The 27279-nt window shown below is 40.3% G+C and overlaps 1 protein-coding gene across 20 annotated transcripts in view; it reads right to left on the minus strand.

Moving 5' to 3' along the window:
* The window catches only part of PLA2R1 (phospholipase A2 receptor 1), a 143608-nt gene that overhangs the window by 70010 nt on the left and 46319 nt on the right, over positions 1–27279 (minus strand). For 17 of the 20 annotated variants that reach the window (XR_015146920.1, XR_015146949.1, XR_015146921.1 and 14 more), the window contains exons 5-10: positions 25738–25851; positions 25107–25250; positions 15899–16093; positions 14617–14774; positions 11189–11287; positions 7132–7244 (exon numbers count right to left, since the gene is read on the minus strand). Coding sequence is in view for 14 of the 20 variants with exons in the window: in XM_086355531.1 (XP_086211657.1) it covers positions 7132–7244; positions 11189–11287; positions 14617–14774; positions 15899–16093; positions 25107–25250; positions 25738–25851 (823 nt within the window). In the remaining 6 variants the exon portion in view is untranslated. Of the gene's footprint in view, positions 1–7131; positions 7245–11188; positions 11288–12454; positions 12572–14616; positions 14775–15898; positions 16094–25106; positions 25251–25737; positions 25852–27279 lie in introns of those variants that run through there. The other 3 variants (XM_086355516.1, XM_086355558.1, XM_086355548.1) reach the window with 3 other exon arrangements.

Genomic DNA, 27279 nt, shown 5'->3' on the forward strand with positions numbered 1-27279 from the left:
TGGGCGGCTTGAAAGTTGCTGGCTCCTTGACCCTTTGGGTGGCTTGTGTGTGCATCACTTCCATTGGAGAAGGCTTCTGGGCTCCTTTGTAGGCTTAGATGGCAAAACCTCCTGAATCGGACTTCTGGAAGGATCTTGGTCCAAAGAGGCTCCATTTATCGGCCGAGCCTCTGTCTTTATCTCCGCTTCCAGAATCCATGGTGCTAAGACTGGGGCCAGATAAGGCTGTGGAAGAACCATAAGTGACCCAGGGATCGAAGCCGGGTCTCCTGCATTGCAGGTAGATTCTTCACCATCTGAGCCACCGTAACCTTCAGATAAAAACAGGAATCTAGTTTTCTGGTCCAATTTAGAAAATGGGATTGTTAATAGGGAAATTCAGCAACTATATCTTTTTTCTAAACCATCTACTCTAAGAAATTAACCCTGAAAAATAGCATGCAGTCTCTTGAGTATCTGTTTCCAACTGATAAAGAAACAGAGATCATTTTACATTCTTTATCACTCACTATTTGGTTTCAAACACAGGGTTGTGAAAACTCTAGCTTTAGGTAATAGTGTGGACGACCCTTTAAAGTCTTTTCTGGCCCTTTCTTTTAGAATTCTTCATTTGAGAATATTCCAAGGATTCGTAATATTTGGACTTTTTATCAGGTATCACTGAGGTTAACTCAAATATTATTATTTAAGAAAAAAATAACCACATTTACATATTTTTATATATTTTTGAACTAGTTATCTTTAGAGTATTCAGTAAAGTAAAAATTGTTATTCTTTAGAAAGACAATGATAAAATATTTTGCTTATGTATATACTTAATTATAAAATCAAGTTTTGTAGGCAAATACTTCTTAAAATCAGAACAAAATTTCAGCATCAACCCCTTAAAAAGGCAAGAAATCAAAGTTTATTTCCAATGTAAATATGAAAAAAAAAGGTATATCTTGAATTTCCATCACCTTGAGAAGAATCTGTTGTTCATGGTGCTAAACATTAAATTTTAATTTAAAAATGCAATGAGAATGTTTCTATTGTGTAATTTTAAAAATAGTCACCAAAATGTGTTTTTTAAAAGAAATTGAACTGCACTCTACCAAAAAGAAAACTGTTAGAATTAACCAATGAATTCAACAAATTGCAGGATAAAAAGTCAACACACAAAAATCAGTTGCATTTTTATTTATTGATACTAACAGTGAAAAAATGAAAAGGAGAACAATTCCATTTATAATAGCATCAAAAATAATAAAACACTTGGGAATGAACTTGACTAAGGAGGCAAAAGACTTGTACACTGAAAATGACAAAATTAAAGAAGACACAAATAAATGGAAAGACATTCCATCTTCATGGTTTGGAAGACTTATTGTTAAAATGGCCATTCTATCCAAGGTGACCTACAGATTGAATGCAATCCCTGTCAAAAATTCTGATTTATCTTTACAGAAATAGAAAATCCATCTTAAAATTCATATAGAATCTCAAACACAATCTCTTCAAAGAGCAAAAACAAACATGAAAAAGAAGAACAAAGTTGAAGACCTTATACTTCTTGATTTCAAAACTTACTAAAAATACAGTAATCAAAACAGTGTGATACTGGCATAAAGACAGACATACAGAGCAATGGAACAGAATAGAGAATCTAGAAATAAACCATTGCATGTATGGTCAAATGATTTTTCACAAGGTTGCCAAGACCATTCATTGAGGAAAGGACAGTCTTTTCAATAACAATGTTAGGAAAAGTGGGTATCCACCTACAAAATAATGTAGCTGGACTCTTAGCCTACACCATTTACATAGTGGATCAAAGACCTAAACATATGAGCTAAAACTAAAATTCTTAGAAGAAAGCATAGGGGAAATTTTTTCATGACATTGAGTATAGTAGTAATTTCTTGGATAAAACACTAAAAAGCACAGGCCACTAAATAAGAAAGAATAAATTGGACTTAGTAAAAATTTAAACTTTTACGCATGAAAGGACAATTCAACAGAATAAACGGCAACCCACAAATAGGAGAAAGTATTTGCAAATTATGTATCTGATAAGCAATTAATATCCAGAGTATATAAAGAACTACAAATCAAGGACAGAAAACAAACACTCTAATTCAAAAATGAATAAAAGACTTGAATAGATGGTTCTCCAAAGGAGATATAAACTGTCAATAAGCACATGAAAAGATGCTTAGCATCACTAATCATTAGGAAAATGCAAATCAAAACCACAATGAGATACTACTTCACACTCATTATGGCGGAAAGTGAAGAGGAACTAAAAAGCCTCTTGATGAGAGTGAAAGAGGAGAGTGAAAAAGTTGGCTTAAAGCTCAACATTCAAAAAATGAAGATCATGGCATCTGGTCCCATCACACTCATTAGGATGACTATTATGTAAAAACAGAAAATAACAAGCTTTTGTCAGGATGTAGAGGAACTGGAATTCTTGTGCATTGCTGGTGGGAATGTAAAATGAAGCTCCCATGGAAAACAGTATGGGTATTCCTCAAAAACTTAAACATAGAATTAGTATATGATCCAGAAGTTCCACTTCTGGGTGTATAACCCAAAGTAATTGAAAGCAGGGAGTTACGTGACACTTGGACATCCATATTCACAGCAGCGTTGTTGACAGTAGTCAAAAATAGAAGCATCTTTTTTCTACCAGTGGTTGGATGGGCAAACAAAATGTAGAATATACATACTATGGAATGTTTTTCAGCTTTCAAAAAGAAAAAAATTCTGACACATGCTATAATATGGAGCAACCTAGAAGCCATTATGGATTTCCCTGGTGGCTCAGTGGTTAAGAATCTTCCTGCAATGCAGAAGATGTGGGTTCGATCCCTGAGTTGAGAAGATGCCCCGGAGAAGGAAATGTCAACCCACTCCTACCTTTGTCTGGGAAATCCTATGGACAGAGGAGCCTGGTGGGCTACAGTCCATGGGGTTACTAAGTCAGCCACAGCTTAGCAACTAAACAACAACAGGGGACATTAGGCTAAGTGAAATAAACCAGGCACAACTGGACAACCACTGTGTGGTTCCAGTTATGAGGTAACTAGAGCAGCCAACTTCATAGAGACAGAAAGTAGAATGGTGGTTGCTAAAGGCTGGGGATAGGGGAAATGGGGAGTTAGTGTTTAGTGAATACAAAATTTCAGTTTGGGAAGATGAAAAATATTCTGGAGCTGGACGGTGGTGATGATTGTGTAATAAAATAAATGTACTTAATGCCACTGAACCATACACTTAAAATGGTTAAATTGATAAAGCTTTATATTATGTATATTTTGCCACACACAAAAGTTAACTGTAAAAGTGTTTGGAGGATATTGTGGTCGCAAGAATATTGCAGGACTGTAAAAATGCTTGCAAATAATGCATATTTAAATTTAGGAGAAAATGAGATATTGCATCATTTCTCACTTTGGGAAAAACTGTCAAAATCGAATGTGTTTTGGATTATTTTGTACAAATATTCCATGGCTGATGGATTCAAGGTATAGATATATATGCATTTAGATATATATGCATTTAGACAATTATCCTGGAGAAGGCAATGGCACCCCACTCCAGTACTCTTGCCTGGAAAATCCCATGGACGGAGGAGCCTGGTGGGCTGCAGTCCATGGGGTCGCCAAGAGTCGGACACGACTGAGCAACTTCCCTTTCACTTTTCACTTTCATGCATTGGAGAAGGAAATGGCAACCCACTCCAGTGTTCTTGCCTGGAGAACCCCAGGGACGGGGGAGCCTGGTGGGCCGCCATCTATGGGGTCACATAGAGTCAGACACGACTGAAGTGACTTAGCAGCAGCACAAGCAGCAGACAATTATCCAAGGTAACTTTAGAACTCAAGTTTTGCATATGTGGTCTCTCTGAAAGCAAAGTGGCCAGGCCTCAGAAATTTTTGTAACAGCAAGCAAATAAAATTCTGTTATTCAGCAGTAAGGATTCATTTTTCTTCCCCTCTCTATTCTACAAAGTGTTAAAAGTCCTAAACCAGGAGCAGTTGCCCGATAACAAAAGAAATACGTAATTTGTAGCAGGTGGTTCTAATTGTGCCCATCAAATCTGTCACTCAATTGTGCAGAAGAGTGGAAAATCAATTAGCAACTACAAGCTTGGGTACCAGTGAGTGACAGGAGTGTCTTAACTCAAACAGGAAATCAGTAATGGAAGAAAATGATTACCCAGGCTGCTAGTGGATACTCGGAGGAGACAGTCCATCTACTGCCCAACCTTCTCAGACAAAACATGCTGTTGAAAAATATTCAAAAGTGTATTGTTATTCAGAGAACAGTATGGTGGACTTCCCTGGTGGTTCAGTGGATAAGAATCTGTGTTCCAGTGCAGGAGACACAAAGTTTGATCCCTGATCCGGGAATATCCTACACGCCACAGGGCAACTAAGCCCGTGCATCACAACTACTGAGCCAGGGCTCTAGAGCCCGAGAGCACATCGCAGCTAGAGAGTAACCCCAGCTCTCTGCAGCTAGAGAAAGCCCACTAGCCACGAAGACTCAGGGCAACAACACTAAAGAACGGTGTGGTGTGGATCTTCATTTCTTAACTGATAAGGTCTGAGTGAATCAGCCCTGGGATTTCTTTGGAAGGAATGATGCTAAAGCTGAAACTCCAGTACTTTGGCCACCTCATGCGAAGAGTTGACTCATTGGAAAAGACTCTGATGCTGGGAGGGATTGTGGGCAGGAGGAGTAGGGGACGACAGGATGAGATGGCTGGATGGCATCACTGACTGGATGGATGTGAGTCTGAGTGAATTCTGGGAGTTGGTGATGGACAGGGAGGCCTGGTGTGCTGCAATTCATGGGGTCGCAAAGAGTCGGACACAACTGAGCGACTGAACTGAATTGAACTGAGTGAATAAAAATCAAGAGCGTGAGACCCTCGCTCTCCTCAACTCCCATGTCCCATGTTGGAGTCACTGCTTTGGATATAGACATGTTTGCAGGGCAGTGTGCATGCACGTAAGCTACCTGGGAGGGCTGGCTCATTGGAATTAACATGTAGTACATCGGGGGGTTGACTGGTGACTGAGTAGCATGCCAGCGAAAGGTCACCTGAGGGAACTAAGAGGTCAAGGAGGGGATGGAAACAAATGCATCTGAATCTGGATCTGCTCTAGGGTTGGACTATAGATTAGCTTTGGCTATTGAATAGTTTATCAGAGAAAAAATTTATAGTATTCACAACATACCCCTGTATCCAGATTTGGAGGAAATGAAACAGAGTATGTTTTTTTCGCAGACACTTTCTGCCCTTTGCATGAGGTCCCCAAAAGGTTCAATTCGAAATGCAGTGTTTGAATTCTAACAGATTTCTGCCTTACTTGGGCTACTTTGGCACTGTGAGTTATCCGTAATGTCACTTTGAGTTTATCCATTTATTGCGTTACTTCACTTTCTTCACTTGTTTCAGGCATCTATGTTCAAACTCTTTAGCTGCTGGCCTGCAAGTGGTGCCTTTTATTTTTACTTATTTTTTTGTATAGCATGCTGGTGTTTAATATGATGCCTCCCACAATATGGATCGTCAATAAGTAATTTTCTAATAAACTCTTGACTGTTGACTTTTTGCATGGTCAGATAACATATGAAAAGTAATTAACACAGTGCCAGGTGTGTGATAGATACAAAAATGGAAGAATAAGATATAAAAAGAGGTGAAATAATTAGACCTTTTTCTTCAGTGAAAAACATAATTATTGAAAGAGCATAACTTCGTTGGTCAAGCTCCTGAATAAAGCCCAGTGCTGACTTACTGGCTGGAGGACTTTCGGCCCAAGGCTGTCTCATAAACTTGTGAGTGGACTGAACAAGGCTAAGGATAAAGACTTCCTTCTGCCTTGGTAGCTATTCTGGGAAGGAGAAAAGCAGAACTAAAAACAACACTGAGATACATCAGGGGTGGTGCTGTACCCCATAAAAGGGTCTCCTGAGTACCAAATGTTTCATCAGGCGATATATTTTGCCAAATGCTGTCAGTCTGTTCCTGTGTGTGTGTGTGTGTGTGTGTGTGTGTCTGCACTCTTGTGCATTCGTTTGGAGGGAAGACTGGGAAAGAAGGTAAGAGGTGAGAGGAGAAAGGGCTTCTTTGGTAGTCCAGTAGCTAAGACTGTGCTGTCAATCCAGGGGGGCTGGATCTGATCGCTGATCAGGAAACTAGATCCCACATGCTGCAACTAAGACCCAGTGCAGTCAAATAAATAAATAAATATTTAAGAAAAAAAAAAAAAGAAATACTGATGGCTTTGAATGTTGACTTCCCATGTGGGGTGAACAGAGAAAGCACCTAGAATTCCTCCTACAGTTTAGACCTGCATATGAAGGGTCTCTAGATAAAACCAGAGCATCAGTTGTTCTGTTTCCTGGTCTTCAACGGATATTTTTAAAGGCAATGACCTCGGGAGAAAAGCAAGTAACTAGGTCGGTGGGTATAGTTTCCTGTGGAACCACTGAAGAGTTCCGCCTTGCTTCTATCTTCTGCCTGGAGGAGTCAGTGTCGCAGCTCTCACTGTCCTCCTGGCATTGATAGTGACACTGAGGTCACTTCTGATGTTGGTACTTTTATCTCCTGCTACTCATCTGCAGCACGTTGCACATTGTATGGAGTGTGAAAAGAGCATAGTGTCTCTGTGTGGAGAAGACATCTGTGCACAGAGAAATCTAAACAAACACAGACCAGAGAAGCAATAGAGAAGCATTTGAAAATCCTCTACAGTTTTACTTACTTTTGTTATTAAAAAAAAAAACCCACATGATACATACATTATGGTAAAAAATACTTCATATTTAAATAACATATTTCTTGCCTATTATAGGCACTTAGATAAAATATACATACAACTGAGTATATTAGCATAGCTAGATAATAAATCTTCATGGAAAGATTTATTACTATTTGTTCCTCAAAAATCAATTTAAGAATAACATTGTATGGTTTAAATTCATCTAAATCAATAATTTAAATAATTTAATATTCTATTGCATGGTACATTTTAGATTTTCACAAGTTACTGATTGTGGTTACATTTTATCATTCCAAGAGCCCTTATGTCAAAAAAGCAGTATGTTTCTGATAGAAAATTTCAATTTTACCTGCTTGTAATGGTTATAAGCGCAGGAGGACAGTAGTAACCACTGGAGGCATGGTCAAAGCTTCGAAGGACGGTGTCAATTTTGTAACAGAATTTACCATGTCTCTCCCATCCCTTAAACAAGGAAAAGGAAAATTAAAGACACAACTGATTTAGTTGAATAGTAAAATATTTTTCAGTGTACTCTCATTTACCTCTTTTTTCTCTGACCCACTCAAAACTTAAGACTTGTATGTTTGTCTTGATGTCTTTGATATCTTTCTAATGGTAAGGCCATTAGCTACAGCCACTTTTACATTTATTTAATTAATCTTAAAGCCTAATGAACTGATTTAAAATCTTTATGCCAAATGGAAATAAAAGGACGTTTACGCGAGATCGCTCTCTCTCTCAAACACACACACACACACACACACACACACACACACACGTGCACGCACACACAGTCTGTTCAGACTTATAGGATTTCATGTAATTATTTCCTGCAGCATGCCAAAAGTCAGAAGTGTTGGCTTTGAGGACAAAATGCAAAGATTTGAATTCTGGTTCCACTATCATGTGGCCTTATTTAATCCCTCCATGTCTCAGTTTTCCCCTCTGTATATAGGGATAATAATAGTATCCATGGAGTTGTTCTGAGAATCAAAGGAAGACACTGTCAGCAGAAACCCTAGAATAGAGCCAGGAGCTCAGTATGAGCAAAGAGGACATATGATCTAGGTAAGAGTGTACTGTATTTTTTTTCAAGTTTCTTGCATATTGCTTATTTCATGTTATCCTACTGAGATTCACTGAGATTAGGGACTCAAATAAAGTCAGACTAATGGATAAGCTGGTTTGGAATCTAATTTTGGTGCAATCCAGGATGGTCTTAACTGGGTCATCAAGCTTCCAAATAGATACTGGCTAAAATACTTTTTTGGTGAAGATTATTCCTAAATCAAATGGCTAAATCAACCCATTTACAGAGAAAGCAAACAAGCTTTGTCAAATGACAAATGTGTATGGCTCAGTCCTGGGAGTGAAGAAGGGTGGCTTATTCTTTAAAAGCATATGATACAGGAGACACAGATTCATTGCTGCTGCTGCTACTGCTAAGTCGCTTCAGTCGTGTCCAACTCTGTGCGACCCCACAGACGGCAGCCCACCAGGCTCCACTGTCCCTGGGATTCTCCAGGCAAGAACACTGGAGTGGGTTGCCATTTCCTTCTCCAATGCATGAAAGTGAAAAGTGAAAGTGAAGTCGCTCAGTCGTGTCCGACTCCTAGCGACGCCATGGACTGCAGCCACCAGGCCTCTCCGTCCATGGGATTTTCCAGGCAAGAGTACCGGAGTGGGGTGCTATTGCTTTCTCTGACAGATTCATTAGTCTTCTATACTTCAACCAAGCTATTTTAGTTATTTTTCTTCCAATATTATAAAATCACATCCCTTCTATCAATCTATTTTTATGTATTCACCAGTTTTAAAATACACTTCATTTTGTGTCACACCAATGCTTGCCAGATATCAACCATATATAAAATGATTTCTGCCATACTACTCGGTAAAGGTCTTGATGTTGCATTAAATGAGGGAAAAATCTTATTTTAGAAATAAGCCATTTTAGTTCAAAACATTATTAAATGAGGTATGGATCACACAGCAGTGCCACATCTAGCCGGCCAGGATGTGCTCAGAACTTATTCCCTTAACTTCTCTTCTCAGTCTTCTCCATGTAATTGACAGCGACAGCCAGCCAGAGCCCCTCCATGGATCACTCCAGTGGGGGCAGGGAGGTTAGGCTGCTTTGGTATTTGGAAGGACAGGAGGAAGAAGGCTGACAATTTGACCTTTCTGACATAGTCCTCCTTACTCATTAGTGGTTTTTAGATCATAGGCTGTTTAGAAAAATAAACAAACCAAAACACAACCAAGAACTGAACAGGCTCTAAGAAAATGGGAGGGGGGTGGAATGTGGCATAATAATAACCAGAAAAACAAAGGCTCTTTGCCACAAGCCTTTGTCCACACAATGAAAGTGGGAAGAATAATTGATTGTATTTGTGAATATCCTTTGTCCATGAGGTGGCATTTCATTTTAAATGAAATGATGATGTTGACAATACTGAAACAATTGTTCTTATTACCAAGTTCCCTAAAAGTAACTCAGATGGGAATAAAAATCTCGTTAAATTTCTGCTATGAAATTATCAAGACATTTTATGAGGGATTTTGCATGTGCAGACTGTTGAGAGAATTGCATTAAAGCAATTAGCTAAAAGAAAAGAACTTTCAAATCTATATTTGTAGGTAGGTGCATAAAGAAATTAATTAAATTTTGCCATAAAATTTAAAAACTGGCTCTGAACTCAGAATCCTTAAATATTGGTAATGCTGGTCAGAAAGAGGAAAGCAGTGTATGAAAGTTTAAACAGAACATCAACTGTTTCTGCCAGGTAAGAAGTTAATTACTCTTTCAACACAAATTAAACAGTTGAGTTGCCTTGAAAGCCATTGTAAAACAGATTTTTTTCAATATTTCTAATCAGATAGAGATTGCTCTGCTCTGCTAAGTCACTTCAGTCGTGTCCGACTCTGTGTGACCCCATAGACGGCAGCCCTCCAGGCTCCCCGTCCCTGGGATTCTCCAGGCAAGAACACTGGAGTGGGTTGCCATTTCCTTCTCCAAGATAGAGATTAGAGATCAGCTATAACTAATTCAGGAATTGTAGTCATTAGGACAAATGTTTGGTCACATGTCAGCTATGGCACATATGTCGTTCAGCTAATGTATGAAGAGTGATTAATATACATTGATTAATGAATTAAATGCAATTTCTGGAGAGATGGTTCATCATTTAATTGGAATTGGATTAGAAGAGAAAATAATTAGAAGAGAACTGCATAAGAACCAGATTTGTGAACATTTTGAGATTCACAGAATAAAAATCTCGAATAGTTAAATTCAGAATTTTTAGGTGTGTGTGCATGTGAGAGAGAAACAGAGATACAGAGAGACACACAAAGAGAGAACACGTGTGCTAAGGATACTGATAGGTAAATTTTTGGTACCTTACTACAGAATATTGAATGTACTTTAAGAAATTTAAAACAGAACATTTATTTTCTGTCTTTAAAGTTTAAACCTAAAGTATTAAGTATGTTTTTATTTTTTTTAAGTACTGAAAATAGTTCAAGTACCAAAAATAGTTTATTACTTAAAAATATTTTTATCTTTTTCCTAAATAATATACGGGGGGCTTCCCAAGTGGCACAGTGTTAAAGAACGCACCTGCCAATGCAGGAGACGCAAGAGACATGGGTTTGAGCCCTGGGTTGGAAGATCCCCTTGAGTAGGAAATGGCAACCCACTCCAGTATTCTTGCCTGGAAAATTCCATGGACAGAGGAGCCTGGAGCTACAGTTCGTGGGATTGCAAAAAGTCAGACACGACTGAGTGCACACATAAATAATAATAAATGCATTCTATTATATATTAATAAATATGCTGATATTTATTAATAAATAACTATTTGTAACGTTTAAGAATATTTTATAGTAAATATATTTTAATAATATAATGTGATGTATAATATTGTAATAATATATTGCAGACATACATTTCTCTTTGTTATTGTATTTTATTCAATTATTCAAGTTTAAGAAAAGTGAAAAAGAAGGCGGAACTGTGAGTGCAGAAGGTCACTCTGACTTAAAGGAATGCTTTTGCTTTCACTCTGATAGTCTTCATTGGAAGACAATGAAAGCCACATGTGAGACAGGGCATCACAGGACAGCATTGTTTGTAAAGATTAAAGAAAAGCTGTCTTGGGTGGAAGAGGATACTAAGACAATCCTTCACAGAGCTGTAAATCCTTTGAGAGGTCCTAGCTGATAATTGTCTGATTTGTTGCAATAGCCCATTCAGAAAAAAAAGGAGGGAAGGAAAGCAGGAAGGAAGGGAGAAAGGGGAAAGAGGAAAAAGGGAGCCAAGGCAGGAAAAAGAGATTCACTTTAATTTGATGGTGGATAAATCATTCTAGTTATGAAGTCCCTGCAGTGTTCACAGCTCTTACCTTTTGACAGCCTGATTCAGTGTCAGAAAGGACAAGGCCTGTTTTCTTACAAAGGTAAAAAAGTGTTTCTTCGCAATTTTTAACTTTCCAGTGTCCCTCCTAGGAGGAAAATGATACAGGATGAATGAATGCACTCCATTACTGATGATCATAGTCAGCATTAATTATTTTGGATTGAAATATGATTAATAATGCGTGTTTCAGCATGGCATAATGTGTTAGGATCTTGGGTTGATTCCCGACATATGAGAGGGAGGTTTGGCTTTTACATTAAGCTGATCTCAGTTTTTGTTTTTAAAAGATGGGATAGGTAGTGATTCTCAGTCTTTTGTGTGCACCAAAATTACCTGGGTTATTAAAACACAGATGATTGGGATCCATGTGTCTCGTTCAGTAAGTTAGGTGGGACCTGAGAATTTGCATTTCTAACAAGTTTTTTGGTGATATTGATGCTGCTGGTCTGGGGGGGCCACAATTTGAGAACCACTTGGATGAAACTAGTTCCCTGACCAAGTGATAATACTGCTGCTTCTCTCCAATCACTTCTAGGTGTTAAACTGAATGCTTTGGGGCTTCCCTGATGCTGGGGAAATGCCTGGAAGGCACCGTGAATAACTTTAGATAACATTATCATAGCTGAACTTCATGTTCAACCCCAGATACCCTTCTTCATGAATTTTCCAAAGCGCCACTCCATTTCCTCTTTTAATAATAGGCTGCTGCCTGCATGCCTTTTCTTAGTTCTACTGAAGGCTGTTCTCATATCCTTCATTAATAATGAAATACAATAACTGCTAACTGATTAAAATTTTATTCTGTCAAGAGATTTTTTATTTTAACACCAGTCAGACCTTTAGACTAAAACCGCACAGTTGAAATTTTAGTGTCTCAGGCATGCAAGGATTTAGGTGAATAGACAGCTCTTCCATGACCCTCAGAAACATACCACGTCAGAGGGTGACAACGTAACCCATAAAAGCAGCTTTGTAGCTCATTCCCATGGAGTCTCCAGCAAACCATTCAGCTCTAAGATGGTGTCAGGCACACTGTAGTTGCTTAATAACTGTTTCATGGACAGATGAATGAATTGTTTCCTAGGCTCTCAGATTCAAATTGAGGTATCAACCATGTTTAGGTAAATAGTTAATTATAATAATTACATTCATATTGAGCTCAACTTCAAAGAAATGAATGTTACTTTTTATGTATCTACTATTTTAGCAGCTACCAAGTTGCTAAAAGGGGGCCACAAAATACCACACTTACAGCAGCATGGTCCTGACACATCCAGTGATGTTAGAACCTATCTTTTCTCTCTTAAGAATAATTTCTCTGTCCAAATTCGCTCCTGTTCTGTGAATATGCTAAGTGAAATACTCAGGTCTGTCAAATGAAAAAGGAGAATGTCAATAGGAAATTAAGGTCACCTTTAATTATATCAAAACTAATAAACCAATAAAACCTCAAATACTATAGTGGCTTTCAGGAGAGTTAGACCCAAGCAAACACTTAGAGAGGTCATCGCCTCCACCAAGTGTGACCCTGAAACACTGCCTGAGCACTATCATTGTAACTGCATGTACTTGTGACAGCCTTGAAAGTTACAACATGGAATGTGTCATAAGAGTAAGTGCTTAGGCATTTCCTATGTTTGGCTGGCACAGTCATCTTGTGAAGCTACTTAAGTAACATTTAGTAAACTGCTTAGATCCCAGTTACCTCCTAAAACTCCACCAGTGAGTTCAGCAGCCATCTGATCAAAGAGATTAAGTCTATTCTAAACATACTTTGAAAAACACTGTCAAATAGCTTGAGATTAAACGAATTCTGTATAATCAGAGGTTTTAGATAAATGAGAGACTAGAGTAAGGATAAGTGTGATGTTAAGGTTACTGGGACCATTTCATTCATGTTGAGGAAAAGAACAAGATTTTCCATCAATTCACAATTTTCAGAGGTTACACACAGTGTTGAAATCCTTTTATGTTAAGAAGATAATGGAGTTTAAAAACCATCAGAGTAATTTCCTGGCTCCCTGGTTCTTCCCTTCATCTTCACCCAGGCGATCAATGGTGCTACCATCCACCGAACGGTGGGTGTTCAAGCCAAAAACCTACCTCTCTGTCACCTCTACATCTATTTTAGCAACAATTCCTGTCTTACAGAGGATCCTTGAATCTGTCTTTTTGCCTCCACATTCACTGCCCTAATTCAACCACAAGAAGAGCCTCCAAACCAGTCTTTCTTCTTCCGTTGTATCTTTCTCCGATCAGTTCTCTGGGGCTTCCCTGGTAGCTCAGTCAGTAAAGAAACTGCAGTGCACGAGACCCGGGTTCAATCCCTGGGTCAGGAAGATCTCTTGGAGAAGGAAATGGAAACCTACTGCAATATTCTTGCCTGGAGAACTCCATGGACAGAGGAACCTGACAGGCTACAGTCCACGGGGTCGCAAGAGGTGGACACGACTTAGTGACTAAACCACCAATCAGTTCTCTGTGGAGCAGCCACAGTTACTCTTAAAATGTAAACCATGGGGAGGGAGGTGGGAGCGGGGTTCAGGATGGGGAACACATGTATACCCATGCCGGATTCATGTCAATGTATGGCAAAACCAATACAATATTGTAAAGTAAAAAATAATTAAAACTGAAAAAGAAAGAAAGAAAGAGTGTGATGTCAACTGAGGAGGTGAATCCACAAGCCAAAAAAAAAAAAAAAAAAAATATATATATATATATATATGATACTTCAAACCAAAGACTGCAAAGACAGGGCTTAGGTATAGGCCACAAAATAAAATCAGTTATTTGTGAAATATTGTCATGAATCTACACTTATTTTAAATGTATTCAAATATTTGTATTTTCCAATAAAGTCTTTTTAATTTTGTAAAAAAAAAAAATGTAAATCAGATCATGCCTTCACCTCCATGAAGCCTTTTAGTGGGTCCTATCCCAGGCCTATAAGCCTCACATTTTCTCATTCTTCCTGCTCCATCCCCTACCACCTTTCACCATTCATACCGCCGTACTACCCAGGTCTCTGTTTTGATTACCAGACAAGGCAAGCCTTGGCCTGCCTTTGGGGTCTCCTGCCTGAAATGTTCTCCTGCTCTTCCAGAGACATTTTTGTTCTTCAGGTCCTATATTAAATGTCACCTCTTCAGAGAACTTGCATTGACTGTCCTGTCTGAAGAAGCTGTCCCGACCCAAATTCCTCATTCTCTTGACCCCATGTCCTCAGAGCGATCATCACAACTGCAGCCAGCGTGTGCTTTCAGTGTGTGTGTGTGTTTTCCTGCCTAGTGTGGAAGCCCCAGGGGGAGGAGGCGCTGTGTCTGTGTTCGTCTCTGCCACAACCCGTCCCTGGCCCCAGTGGCTCTCAATACAAGTTCAGCGAAGTGAGCATGGAACAACGAGTCAACTTACAGATTGCTCTGCTGAGACACACAACTGGCTTCTATTTGGAAAAATGTGGGGCTCAAGTGTGTGCCAGTTAGTAAAGGTGACCGAGGAGCCATTAGACCACTCAAAGGAAACTGGAATTTTATGGCTGCTCAAACCAATCCATGTTTCTGATGCATTTTCTGCAAGAGATTAACGTAAATTACTTACAAGAATCCTAGTATCTGCAAAGGCAGTAACACAGGGGCTGTTACCAATATATACCACTTTGCATGTGATTGTTCCTTTGTTTCTTCATGGAATGAAACCTGTTTAAAGTTTTGCTATAAAACACCTGCTTAAACTTTTCTCCCATTCATCTATCCATATCTGCTCAATCTAGGTTTATGAGTGAGGCAGACTGACAGCGAAAGTCGTGCAAGGACAAAGCTTGAGCTAGTCAGATTCCTGGAACACTAGTTTGTTTGTGCTACAGTATGGAAAGTAAGTCTGAAAAGTCTTGTTTTTCTTATACTCTAAAAAGAGAAAATAGGAAGGTTGATTGAATTAAGAAAAGGCACTTAAAAAAATAAAACTTTTAATAATGTCTAGCTTTACTTTTTTTTTTTTTTCCTTTTGACCAGGAAAAAAAAAAAAGAGCAGAAACTCTTAGAAGCATTGAATGGGAGAATGAGGTGTCTTGAAAAGTAAATAAAATAAAGCTTGCCAGTCTAGGTGGGTTGAAGAGACCATTGGTGGCTGGGAGAGTGTCCAGTGACTTGTTGAGATGGAGGCAGCCACAGGATTCTTTCAATCCCAGTGCAGAGTGAGGAACAATGACAGAAAGAGTTTGGTTTTCACTCCAAACTAAAAGCTAACATTAAAACGGCCATAAAAGTAGATGCTGAGGATTCTTTCCACTAAAAACAATTTACTCGAAGCCAATGATTTCAATGATTTTGTTAGGAACTTCCTTTATTGCTTGGATTACATGGCCACAGCACATTACTGCTATCTAATACCCACTATAGTAAGTTACAGGTTCAAGTTTTTTAAATTAGAAGTTTCAGGAAATTACCTTTCCTCTTTAAAGAAAACCCCCAAACCCCTATCATCAAATTTATCTGGCATATGTGAGATATTACAAAGTTTATTAATATGTATTATGTAAAAATTCAATGAATTTGCATGCCTGGATATTATTTGGAAATTTCAGATATATTTGCCATAAAGAATCACTTTAAAATAGTTTAATTTCTTGTCAACTTTACTAATAAAGAGAGTTACTATGTATATACCTCTTAAACCAAAGACACTTGGCACTCACCATCTCCAAGGAGGGTTACAAGAAACTCCACTTCTGCTAACGAAGTTATGTCTGTTAATACACTGTTGTTGGACTGGCAAGACTGCAAAGCCTCATTCCAGGTCTTTTTTTCTTTCTGCAGTTTATAGCAATTACGATTGTGGGGATTCCAGCCAGGCTCACAGTGGGTAGCATAGTATTTCCAAGCATCCTTTTCTTTTTGAACCAACAAAAACACAATGTCACTTTCCACAATTATTTTGACATTACTTATTACCCACAATATAAATCACCATCAATATGTGATTATTTTTTAAACTTGAAAAACAGAAGCATATGATACAATAACATATAAACGATATCCTTCTAGGTCTTCAGACTTGAGAGGGATCCCAGCTGTGATCTAGATCTAGGGTCTAATGGACCTCAGTGCTTTTTTTTCCAGATGAGCTAAGGCACAAAGAGGTTAAGCAGACTTGGTAAGATATTACAGCCTAAGCGAGAGTCAGGGTATTCTGACTCTCGCTTAGGTTGTATGATAAATATCATATTCTAACACATATATATAGAATCTAGAAAAATGGTACTGAAGAATTTATTTATATGGCAGCAGTGGAGAAACAGACATAGAAAACAGACTTATGGACATTGGGAGAGGGGAGGAGAGGGTGAGATGTATGGAAAGAGTAACATGGAAATTTACATTACTATATATAAAATAGATAGCCAAGGAGTATTTGCTGTATGGTTCAGGAAACTCAAACAGGGACTCTGTATCAACCAAGAGGGGTGGGATGGGGAGGGAGATGGGAGGGAGATTCAAAACAGAGGGGATATATGTATACATATGGCTGATTCATGCTGAGGTTTGACAGAAAACAACAAAATTCTGTAAAGCAATTATCCTTCAATTAAAAAAATAATTAAATTAAACATATATAAAATTTAGCAGTTGGAGCTGCCATTTAAGTCTTTTTACACTGAAAGAGGAGTATTATGAAACACAAATGGCTTTCAAAGGATTTTATATACAGTATTGGGTGCGGGGATAGATATTTATTCTCAGATGAAAAGAATTCAAAATTCTCTGGCCACTTTCTCTAGAACAGAGATAATAGCTTTCATTTTGAGGGTCAGTCTGAGTGCCTCTGGAGTCTCTCTGGGCTCAGATGGACTCTGGGTTCGACTTACAGGAGAACAATGCCACGATCCTTTGACACTGGCAGGGAAGGCAGCTGTGTATGTGCACATTTTGACCGTCTTGTTCCAGGAGCTTGCCCCCAGGCTGATGACGGCATTTTTACTTTATTACCTACAACTGCTTCCTTTGTGGCTCAGCGGGTAAAGAATCTGCCTGCAATGTGGGAGACCTGGGTTTGATCCCTAGGTTGGGAAGACACCCTGGAGAAAAGAAAGGCTATGCACTCCAGTAGTCTGGCCTGGAGAATTCCATGGACTCTACAGTCCATGGGGTTGCAAAGAGTTGGATACAACTGAATGACTTTCACTTCACATTACCTACAACTGGGTGCTTCCCTTCAGCACTAACTTAGAAACACCTTCACTGCTAATTTAGGAAACAAGACATTCTTTCAAAATTGCTTCTAGGTCTCTAACAGAGATTAGAATCACAGTGGAAGAGTGTTAGAACATTTAGGTAGATCAATAGTATCAACCTAAAAACATAATCACAGAACCCCTTAAAAAAATGAACCTAGCTCTCTCTCTCTCTCTCCCCCGCGTGTGTGCGCGAGCGTGCTCTCTCTCTCTCTCTCTCTCACTCACTCTCTCCGCTCTGTCCCACAACTCTGCGCACTCCTCCACTCTCTTCTCTTCGAGTCTTTGGGTTGGCATGCCCTCCCACTTCGAGGATGGATTCTCCTGCTATCTTCTAAATAAAATGGAGCTGTAACACTGATTTGCCTAAGAGCTGTAGCACGGTTTGTCCAAGACCCAAGAGCTGTGACGCGCCGAGGGCTTTAATGTCCGTCGCTCCAAATCTTTGTTGTGATGAGACAAAGGACTGAGGAACATACACTCACGTGACAGGAAACTTTTCCTTATATGCTCATATTCTGCCCTCCCCCAGGAGGTGTCCCATCTGCTGTGAAATTCTTGACCCCCTCAGAATTGTCAGGCTAGAAGGAGGGGGATACATAAGTAAGCATGAATCGTCCTTTCCTGAGACGGCCTGGGACATGGGATATTTAACCCATCTATGTTTTCATCCGCACCTGATCAAGCCCACCAAGGCAGAACGGACTTTAAGAGAGAAATAGTCTTGGACCACATGGTGTTCTGGTTCAGCCTTGCTGACCGGCAGGTGAAGACACACCGATCCCCCATCTCCCTCTGGGATCTGGCAGGATTTGGACAAGGATGACCTGCCCCTCCCCCATACTGGATGATGACGCACCCAGCGGCCCTGTGCTCCACCAGGACCGGAGGCCACCTTAATGCCCGATCCAGGGCCAGGTGAAGTTCCTGCAGCAGCCGCAGCTCCTCTGCCAGCTCTTCTGGAAGTGGTAGAGCCGCCACCTCGGTGGGCTCCAATCCTGGTGGCAGAAGCCTCTGGCCACCACTTCCAGGATCTGGCTCCAGCCAAACCGCCCAAGTTATACCCTCCTCTCCCGGTGAGTACTGACAGGCAGGGGAGGGAGACCTTAGAATTAAGGAGAGACTGCAGCAGCAGCAGCAGCGCTCTGCCAGAGAGCCGGAGGGAACAAAAGAGAACAGACAAGAGATTTGCAATGCTAGCTGCTGCTCTGGGAAAGTCTATCTTGGGCCCTCTGGAAAACCTCCTCTGCCCCAGGGACAGGACAGTCCTTCAACCTGTCCCAACGGAGGCCCCGGGCCCCATTACAGCCAAACCAGTGTGCCCAGCGCTGAGGTTTTGGCCACTGGAACAATGAATGCCCTAAGGCAAGGAAGGAAGAGGAAGCTCCCGCAGTTGTGGGGCTTGCTGACTTGGAAATTAAATAGGGCTGCCGGGGCTCAGAGATATCAGGTCCCCGAGAGCCCATGGTAACCTTAAAAGTGGGGGACCAAAACATTGACCCCATGGTGGATACAGGAACAGAACTGTCAGTAGTAACAAAACCTGTGGCACCACTGTCCAAAAAGACTACCGCTGTAACTGGGGTATCTGGAGAAGAGATGACTAAATCGTTTTGCCAGCCCAGAAAATGTCAGATGGGGGGAGGGCACCAAGTGATTCATGAATTCCTCTACATTCCTGAGTGCCCAGTACCCGTGTTGGGAAGAGACTTGCTCTCCAAACTAGGAGCACAAGTGACTTTCTCCCTAGGAGAGGCCCACCTTCCGGATGAACACTATGACTTATTTGCTCTCTCTCTCAATATCACCCCAAGATGAGTGGAGGTTGCATGAGCCTCCGAAGGAAGAACTGGGTGGGCCAGAAGAGCATGAGAGAGAGCTAACTTAATTATTCCCTGAAGTCTGGGCGGAAGACAACCCCCTCTCCCCCCAGGCTGGCTAAACATCAAGCCCCAGTGATAACAGAACTCAAACCAGGCACCATCCCGGTTAGAAAGCGCCAGTACCCCCTACCGATAGAGGCCTGGGCCGGCATACTGCCCCACATCAATAGATTGAAACAAGCGGGCATTCTAGTAGAGTGCCAGTCGGCTAGGAATACTCCCATCCTGCCAGTCAAAAAGGAAGAAGGACAGGACTATAGGCCTGTACAAGATCTCAGGCTAGTCAGCGAGGCTACTGTGACTTTACACCCCACTGTTCCAAACCCCTATACCTTACTTAGTCTCCTCCTGCCAAGGACTAAAGTTTATACTTGCCTAGATCTCAAGGATGCCTTCTTCTGCATACGCCTCGCCCCAGCGTTACAGCCCATCTTTGCCTTTGAATGGGAAGGTCCAGTCAGGGGCACCAAACAATGGCTCACCTGAACTCCCCCACAAGGGTTTAAGAACTCTCCAGCCATCTTTGGGGAAGCCTTGGCTTCTGACCTGGACTCATTCCATCCAAAAGAGTATGGATATTGGCTCCTACAATACGTGGATGACCTGCTGCTGGCTGCCGAGACCAAGGAAAAATGTTAGGAAGGGACAAAAACACTGCTCCAGCTGCTGATGGAAGTAGGTTGCTGCTGCTGTTGCTAAGTCACTTCAGTCGTGTCTGACTCTGTGCAACCCCACAGACAGCAGCCCACCAGGCTCCCCCGTCCCTGGGATTCTCCAGGTAATAACACTGGAGTGGGTTACTGGGTGTCAAAGAAGAAGGCACAGATCTGCAAGGAGGAGGTAAGGTATCTGGGGTTTGTTTTAAAGAAGGACACAAGGTTCCAGATCCTAGTTAGGTCCTATATACTGATGGCACTAGCCTGATAAAACAAGGACAACGGTTGTCAGGTTAGCCAAAGTGGAAGGGGCCATCAAGACTGAAAAGGGATGGTGGGAATTGCCAAGTGGCAAATTATTGGCACCGGAGGAGCTGGCACACACTCTGGTAAGCCAAACACACCAAGCGACCCACCTAGGCCATGCTACCTGCTCACAGGTTAATGCTGCCTCTCGGCACAGACAAAAGCCTACGGGTATTCAGCTGAAAGGCACGTTGCCCTTTGAACACCTGGGAGTGGACTTCACTGAAATGAAACCTCACCGACATTACCATTACCTGCTGGTCATGGTATGTACATTCTTGGGATGGGTAGAAGCTTTTCCTATCTGGACTGAAAGAACATCAGAAGTAGCCCAGTGACTGCTTAGGGAAATGGTTCCCAGATTTGGATTTCCTACCAGCATTGGATCAGACAATGGTCCAGCTTTTGTAGCGGGCTTAGTACAACAAGTAAACAAAAGTTTAAACATCAAATGGAAACTGCACACTGCATATAGGCCCAGAGTTCTGAGATGGTGGAATGAACCAACCGGACACTTAAAGAGACTCTCCAAGTGGATCATAGAGACTTGCTTCTGACGGCTCTGCTCAGACTCAGGATGACCCCACAGTCCCAAGGCTATTCTCCATACAAAATTGTGTATGGGAGGCCCCCTCCCATAATAAAAGAGGTTGTCAACAAATTTGCCTCAGGTAAGGGGGGATAGGATTTCACAGCAGATGGAACTGGGTAAGGTAATACATTGGGTAACTAAGTTTGTACAAGAAAGGGTGCTGTTCCCCCTTGGGGAACAGATTCATGAGATTACGGTTGGTGACCAAGTATGGGTCAAAGATTGGAAACATGATTTACTAGCCCCTTGGTGGAAGGGCCCTTATACTGTTATTCTAACTACCCCTACTGCAGTTAAAGTTACAGGTATTGCCCCATGGATCCATCATATGAGGGTGAAGAGAACATACCATGCAGACCCAAAAAATGCTGAATGGACTGCACAGAGGGACCCTGCTGACCCTCGAGAGACTAAGACCATCCTTAAGAAGAAGGAAAAAAAAGATCCTGGACGAACCCCTTCAGGATGAAGCCACACAATCAACTCCTGCTGCTCGGCCTCATCAACATGCACATTCCTACGCCAACCTCCACAATACCTCCAACTGTTGGGTATGTGGGGCTATGCCTCTGTCTGTGATGGATGGACTTCCCTGGTGGCTGTCACCACTCCGCCAAGGAGATTTTAAACCACTCTGCTCTTCTCTGGGACACAATCATAATCTTTCCCTGCTCTCTGGGTGTAAGCCAGACCTACAGTCAATAGACTCGGGTCATAGGGTTACATTTGATATAAATGCCAGTGTAACAAAAGCCTAACCTACAACAACCCCCGGTAAATCTATCTTATTTACATGCTAGTTGGACAAGATCTGTGTTTCAATGGTATCGCTGCCTTATTCATACCCTCTATAAGGACAACAGACATTATGATTAAAGTAGAGGCCTTGACTAAGTTCACAAAACAGGCCCTCCTAGATAGAAAAAAAGCCATCCAAGCCTTAAATGAAGAGCAAATCCAAATGAGAAAAGCAGTAATTCAAAATAGAATGGCTCTGGACATACTCACAGCTGCTCAAGGAGGGACCTGGGCTATAATTAAGGTTGAATGTTGTGTATACATTCCTGACTTATCTGGTAATGTATCAACTGCTTTAGATGACATGAAAAACCAGGTAAAAGCAATGTCAAATGAAAACATTCCTTTCTGGACTTTGGTCCTATCTTGGGTGAAGGGCGATTGGTAGAAAACTATATTTACCATTATTATAGTTGCCTTGATAGTTCTGCTTTGTGGACCCTGGATTTTACAATGTATTCAATATATCCTTATGAATGATGCTCATAATATGAGTTAAGAGCATCAGGAGAGGGGAATGAAGGAGGAAACAGACAGAGCTGGACTCCATCTTAGGCCAGGCTATGAACATTAGGCTATACGAATGGTCACCCTCCCAATGGACTCTGAACTTTGTGCCTGGTGTCTATAGAAATGACATACCAATGGAAAACCAGACCCCTGGATAAAAGAGCCTCAGGACTTGTACTTGGACTCTCCATTGCCTAAAAGAATATGCTAATTATCTCTGTAACAGAACAAAGTGGTAAATTCCATAATGCTTATCGGGATATGACCACAGGCCTATTGATAATTGTCCACTGTTAACTACCTAGGCTTTAGACATATGAATCATGGGTTAACTTTGATTGTATCTTTCTTTTCCTTTGTTCAGACTAGTTTCAGGGAATTTGGGGAGGTGGGTTTGGGCACGTACACTTAGGGTATATAAGGTTTTCACAAAAACTGCTCAGGGTCCCTGGGTAAGAGGAGACTCTGCCTTGGGCCCGCCGGTGTAATAAACTGCACTCCACTATCTGCATTGTCCTTCTGAGTGAGTTTGTTTTCTGGAACACATGGCTACAACAATAGCTTTTCTTCCAAGGAGCAAGTGAAGAAGGAATTCATAGGGCCTGGACTCCATCTTAGGCTTGTTCATGCTGATCATGCTCAGCCACCTTTCCAATGGACTCTGAACTCTGTGTTTAGTGCCTATGAAAACAACAGAAGGAGAAGATCCCCTCCCAACAGGGGAACCTTGAAGATCGTATCTAGGTTACTCATCGCCTAAGAGAAAACATACACTAATCACCCCTTCCTCCAGACAGGCCATAAATTTTTCTGTATCTATCAGAGTGTAACCTCGGGTTTATCGATTATTGGCTAATTGTTTGACTGTTTGAGCACATGAGCGCATAGCATGTGAATGATGGGGTTATTGGGATTGTATTTTCCTTGGTTTATGTAAGTCTCAAGGAATTTGGTACACATGGGGTATAAAAGATTTTCACAAATTCTGGTCGGGGTCCTTGGCTAAGAGGAGACTCTGCCTTGGGCCTGCCGGTGTAATAAACTGCACTCCACTAAAAAAAAAAAAAGAACCTAAATTTCACTCTAAAAGTTAAGATAAAAAGATAACATGGGAACTTCTCTGATTGATGCAAAGGTGGAGAAAAGTAAGGAACCAGGGGACCCTGGATACACAGTCTGAAGATACTGGATGAGATCATCAAAAGTATTTGTTGGACCTGAAACAGCATCAGATAATCCAAACAAACTTAGCTTAACTGCCATTATTTCTGGTCTTCTGATTTCAATTAATAGATTAGGACAGCAAATAAAATGAAAGAAAAGATGGATGGCAGGAGAATGTGCAGGAGGGCATAAGAAAAAGAAAAATAAAGGCAGAAGAAATTGAGGCAAGAAAATGAAAAGAGGGAGGGACAGGGTGACAATAGCCATAGCAATGTCAGCACATTTTTGACATAATGAAAAAAATCTCTAGAGAAAAAAATGATGAAGTGCTTCTTCTACGCACCCCTATATTCCATAATATCTTTAGATTTAGCTACTTAAAGGAAAATAAAAGTTAAAGCTTAATTGTAAGGAGGTGTAGAGAAGAAGGAACACTTCCACACTGTTGGTGGGAATGTAAATGGTGCAGCCACTATGGAGAACATTGTAGAGGTTCCTTACAGAACTAAAAATAGAACTACCACTTGATCCAGTAATCCCACTCCTGGACATATATACAAAAAAGACAAAAGCTCTAATTAAGAAAGATACATGCATCCCAATGTTCATAGCAGCACTATTTACAATAGCCAGGACATGGAAGAAACCTAAATGTCCATCAACAGATGAGTGGATAAAGAAGATGTGGTATGTATACATATATGTGATGATGGAATATATATATATATAATGGAATACTACTCAGCCATAAAATGAATGAAATACTGCCATTTGCGACAACATGGATGGACCTAGAGATTATCATGCTAAGTGAGGTAAGTCAGGCAAAGGCAAATCTCATGTGATATCACTTATATGCGGAACCTAAAAAAATGGTACAAATGAATTTATTGACAATAGACTCACAGACATTGTAAACAAACTTATGATTACTAAAGGGTAAAAAGGGGATAAATTAGAAATCTGGGATTAACAGATACACACTACTATATATAAAGTAGATAAAGAACAAGGACCTACTGTATAAAACAGGGAACTATATTCAGTATTTTGTCATGACCTATAATGGAAAAGAATCTGAAAAAGAACTGTTGTTTCTAAAGACAAAAAAAATTTTTTAAAGAATTGTTTCTAATTATGCTGGTAATGATTCTTTTAAAAATGGTTATATTTTTATCTCTACTTACTGAGTTAAGACATTAACTCCATAAAATTAAAAAGAAGTAATAGATCTTAAGAATGGAAGTAACTGGGCTTCAGGTACTAGATTGTAATTATGTCATATTTAAGTCTTATGTACACCTTAAAGTTTTGTTTGTTATTTTGAGAAGAAAACATTACTAATAAGAGATACAGAGTATGATAGGAGATCAATGAAGTAAAGAATTTTATAAGACTATTTTCTAATTTGTATGTTTAATTTCTAGGGTAATCATAAATAAAACTCAACTAGAATAGAAAAGGAACCATATCTTGTTTTTCTAAGCAGAATGAGTAAGAATGCCAATTTTTTAAAAAGAGAGGGGAGAAGGTATTTTCTATGGTTAGGTTATTTTGCTTTAGTTTTTAGTAAAAACCTAAATGCATTTGTTAAATTCATGGTGCCTTGGGAATAACAGATCTTATCTCATTACACATTTTTATTTGTATAAAGACTAGTTTTAGCTAAGTTTAAATTATAAATTATTAGCAAAAAATAGAGGAATTTGAATATATTGAGAGGACAAGCAAACAACTCATAAAAACAACGTAGAAACACTCACCAACTACTCCATGATCAGTGGGATTTAGATATTTTTTACACACATAGGGCAAGGTAGACTCACAATCCCGACTTTTCCAGGCCTTCGGCATAAATGCATTAAATGTTCCACAGTGATATTCAACAAATGGCTCAAAATTTATTTCTGAAAACACAATGTTTGTGTACTTACTGTTAGAAGCAAAAGCAGTTTAATATATACTGAAATGTAGTTTTAGCATCAAGGAGACAACCTTTCTCTTTGGCATATGTAGTAAATTCTGTAAGATAGTATATTTAAGAGTTTGCAGTTGAAGTCCAGACATGACAATGAAATGATTTCCCAAAGATAGAAACAGCTGATTTTATTGTTTTAGGGTAAACAGAGATTTTTCAATCTGTTGCTATTTTTAAAACAGTTGACTAGAATCTTGGCTTTGACCCAAATCCTTCTGAAACCTTGGCTAAATGGCTTACCTTCTTGGCCTTCATTTCTTGTTCGGAAAAGCATGCCTTATAGAAATTCAATCAGGCTTTAAAAAACACTTATAAGCCACTTTCACAATAACATGTTGTATATGTACATGCGAAATACTGCTGTTTAGGCTGTGGGATGAGTCCTCAGTCAAAGGTATACAAAACACTTCAGGTACCTGGCTTCCAGTTCAGATAGCTGAGTGGTGTTCTATCAGACCACTGCCAACCAGCATCTTCATCCAGCTGATTCAGACCCATCCATACTTCCACTGCTTCACTGCCCAAGTGCTCTGAAATAAGAGAAATACGGAATTTCAAAAACAAAATTAACATTACACTTATTTCTTGTTTTCCTATTCCTGGAGCATGGATTCATAAATTAACTCCATCAGTGATAGAAAGGGGTTTGAGTGCTACTAAACCTCACCCTGGTGGTTCAGAGTAAAAAAGCCAGCCTAAGAAACACGGCAGTTTCCTAAAGGCTCACTGAAGCAGCTGTGAAGTGCTTAATCTAGGCACCCAGGAATGCTGCCTCTCAGCGGTCATCAGTCCATCGAGTTCATGGTTACAAATTCGAGACCATCTGACTTGTGTGAACTCAGGCACTTGAGGGTTCTAGAGCGTGAAGGAGAAAGTGCCCAGGGCCAGTCGTAGAAAGCGCCCCTCTGTCTTCCTTCTTTTGCCATGTGTGTCTGGCGGCCTCAGTCTGGAAGCTCAGGACTCTAGTATGCTGAGGCCACCTCAGGCCCTGAACAAGAGGAATAGGAAGAAATGCTATTAAATCTGTATAATGGGTATGTGTGCATACAGACATAATTTTTCCACTTTTCATAATTTTTGCACTCTTGAAACATTTCACAGTTAAAAAATTGAACAATTTAGGGGACCTTTTTTGTTTTTTAGGAATCTGGCAAGGGAGAGGAAAGCAGATTAAGTATTAGTAGTGTTGGGAGGCAAGTCTTCAAATTTAAGGTATGCTGAAGCAAGCAGGGAGATGGCTCCCCAGTTAAGGAGTGGGAGCGGTCTGGCCAAGAGGAGAGTATCATGCCAGGGACCATAGTATCCAGAGCAATCAGCAGCAGGTAGGGCCATGAGCTGTGCAAATGCTTCTTCAGCTGGAGGTGGGAGAATGTCTCCTTGGCAGGCCAACCCTGTGGCCTCTGCTCCTAACTACTGTGCCACAGCTCTTCCTTTTTAATTCAATGCCATTTTTGTTATAAATGCTACATAGAAACATGTGCATTGACATGTCTGTGTAGAAAAATATGCTTATCAAAATTATAGAATTAGAGGAAAATTTTCTTTGATTTTTTTTCTTCCTGTGTACGTGAACTTTAAAAATTATTCTAGAATAAACACGTGCTACTTGTGCTATAAAATTTGGGGTAAAAAAACTAGTATCAGAGGCTTTACTGAAAGTAACTAAGTTTGCAACACTTTTAAATGTTGCCATTTAATCTTGTCATCTATAAAGGAGGGCATTGATCCCTTATGATTATCTGCTTCAGAACTCAATTTCTTCTGAGCCAGATGCAGGGGCCCTGCCTGAGACTGAGACCCTGACAGATAAGAGTTATAAATAGGGTGACTGTCTGTCCCAGTTTGCCTGGAAAATTCATGGCTTATGCTGGTAGTTCCAGAATAAGTATTAATGGCAGCCCCTTTTACTCTAAAGGGTCTCAGTTGGGATGATCAATTGCATGGTCACCCAGTTGCAA

Source organism: Bos grunniens, chromosome 2 (assembly GCF_055505025.1).
Source record: "Bos grunniens cultivar Pamir isolate PY7600 chromosome 2, Bosgru_T2T1.0, whole genome shotgun sequence".
Lineage (NCBI taxonomy): Eukaryota > Metazoa > Chordata > Mammalia > Artiodactyla > Bovidae > Bos > Bos grunniens.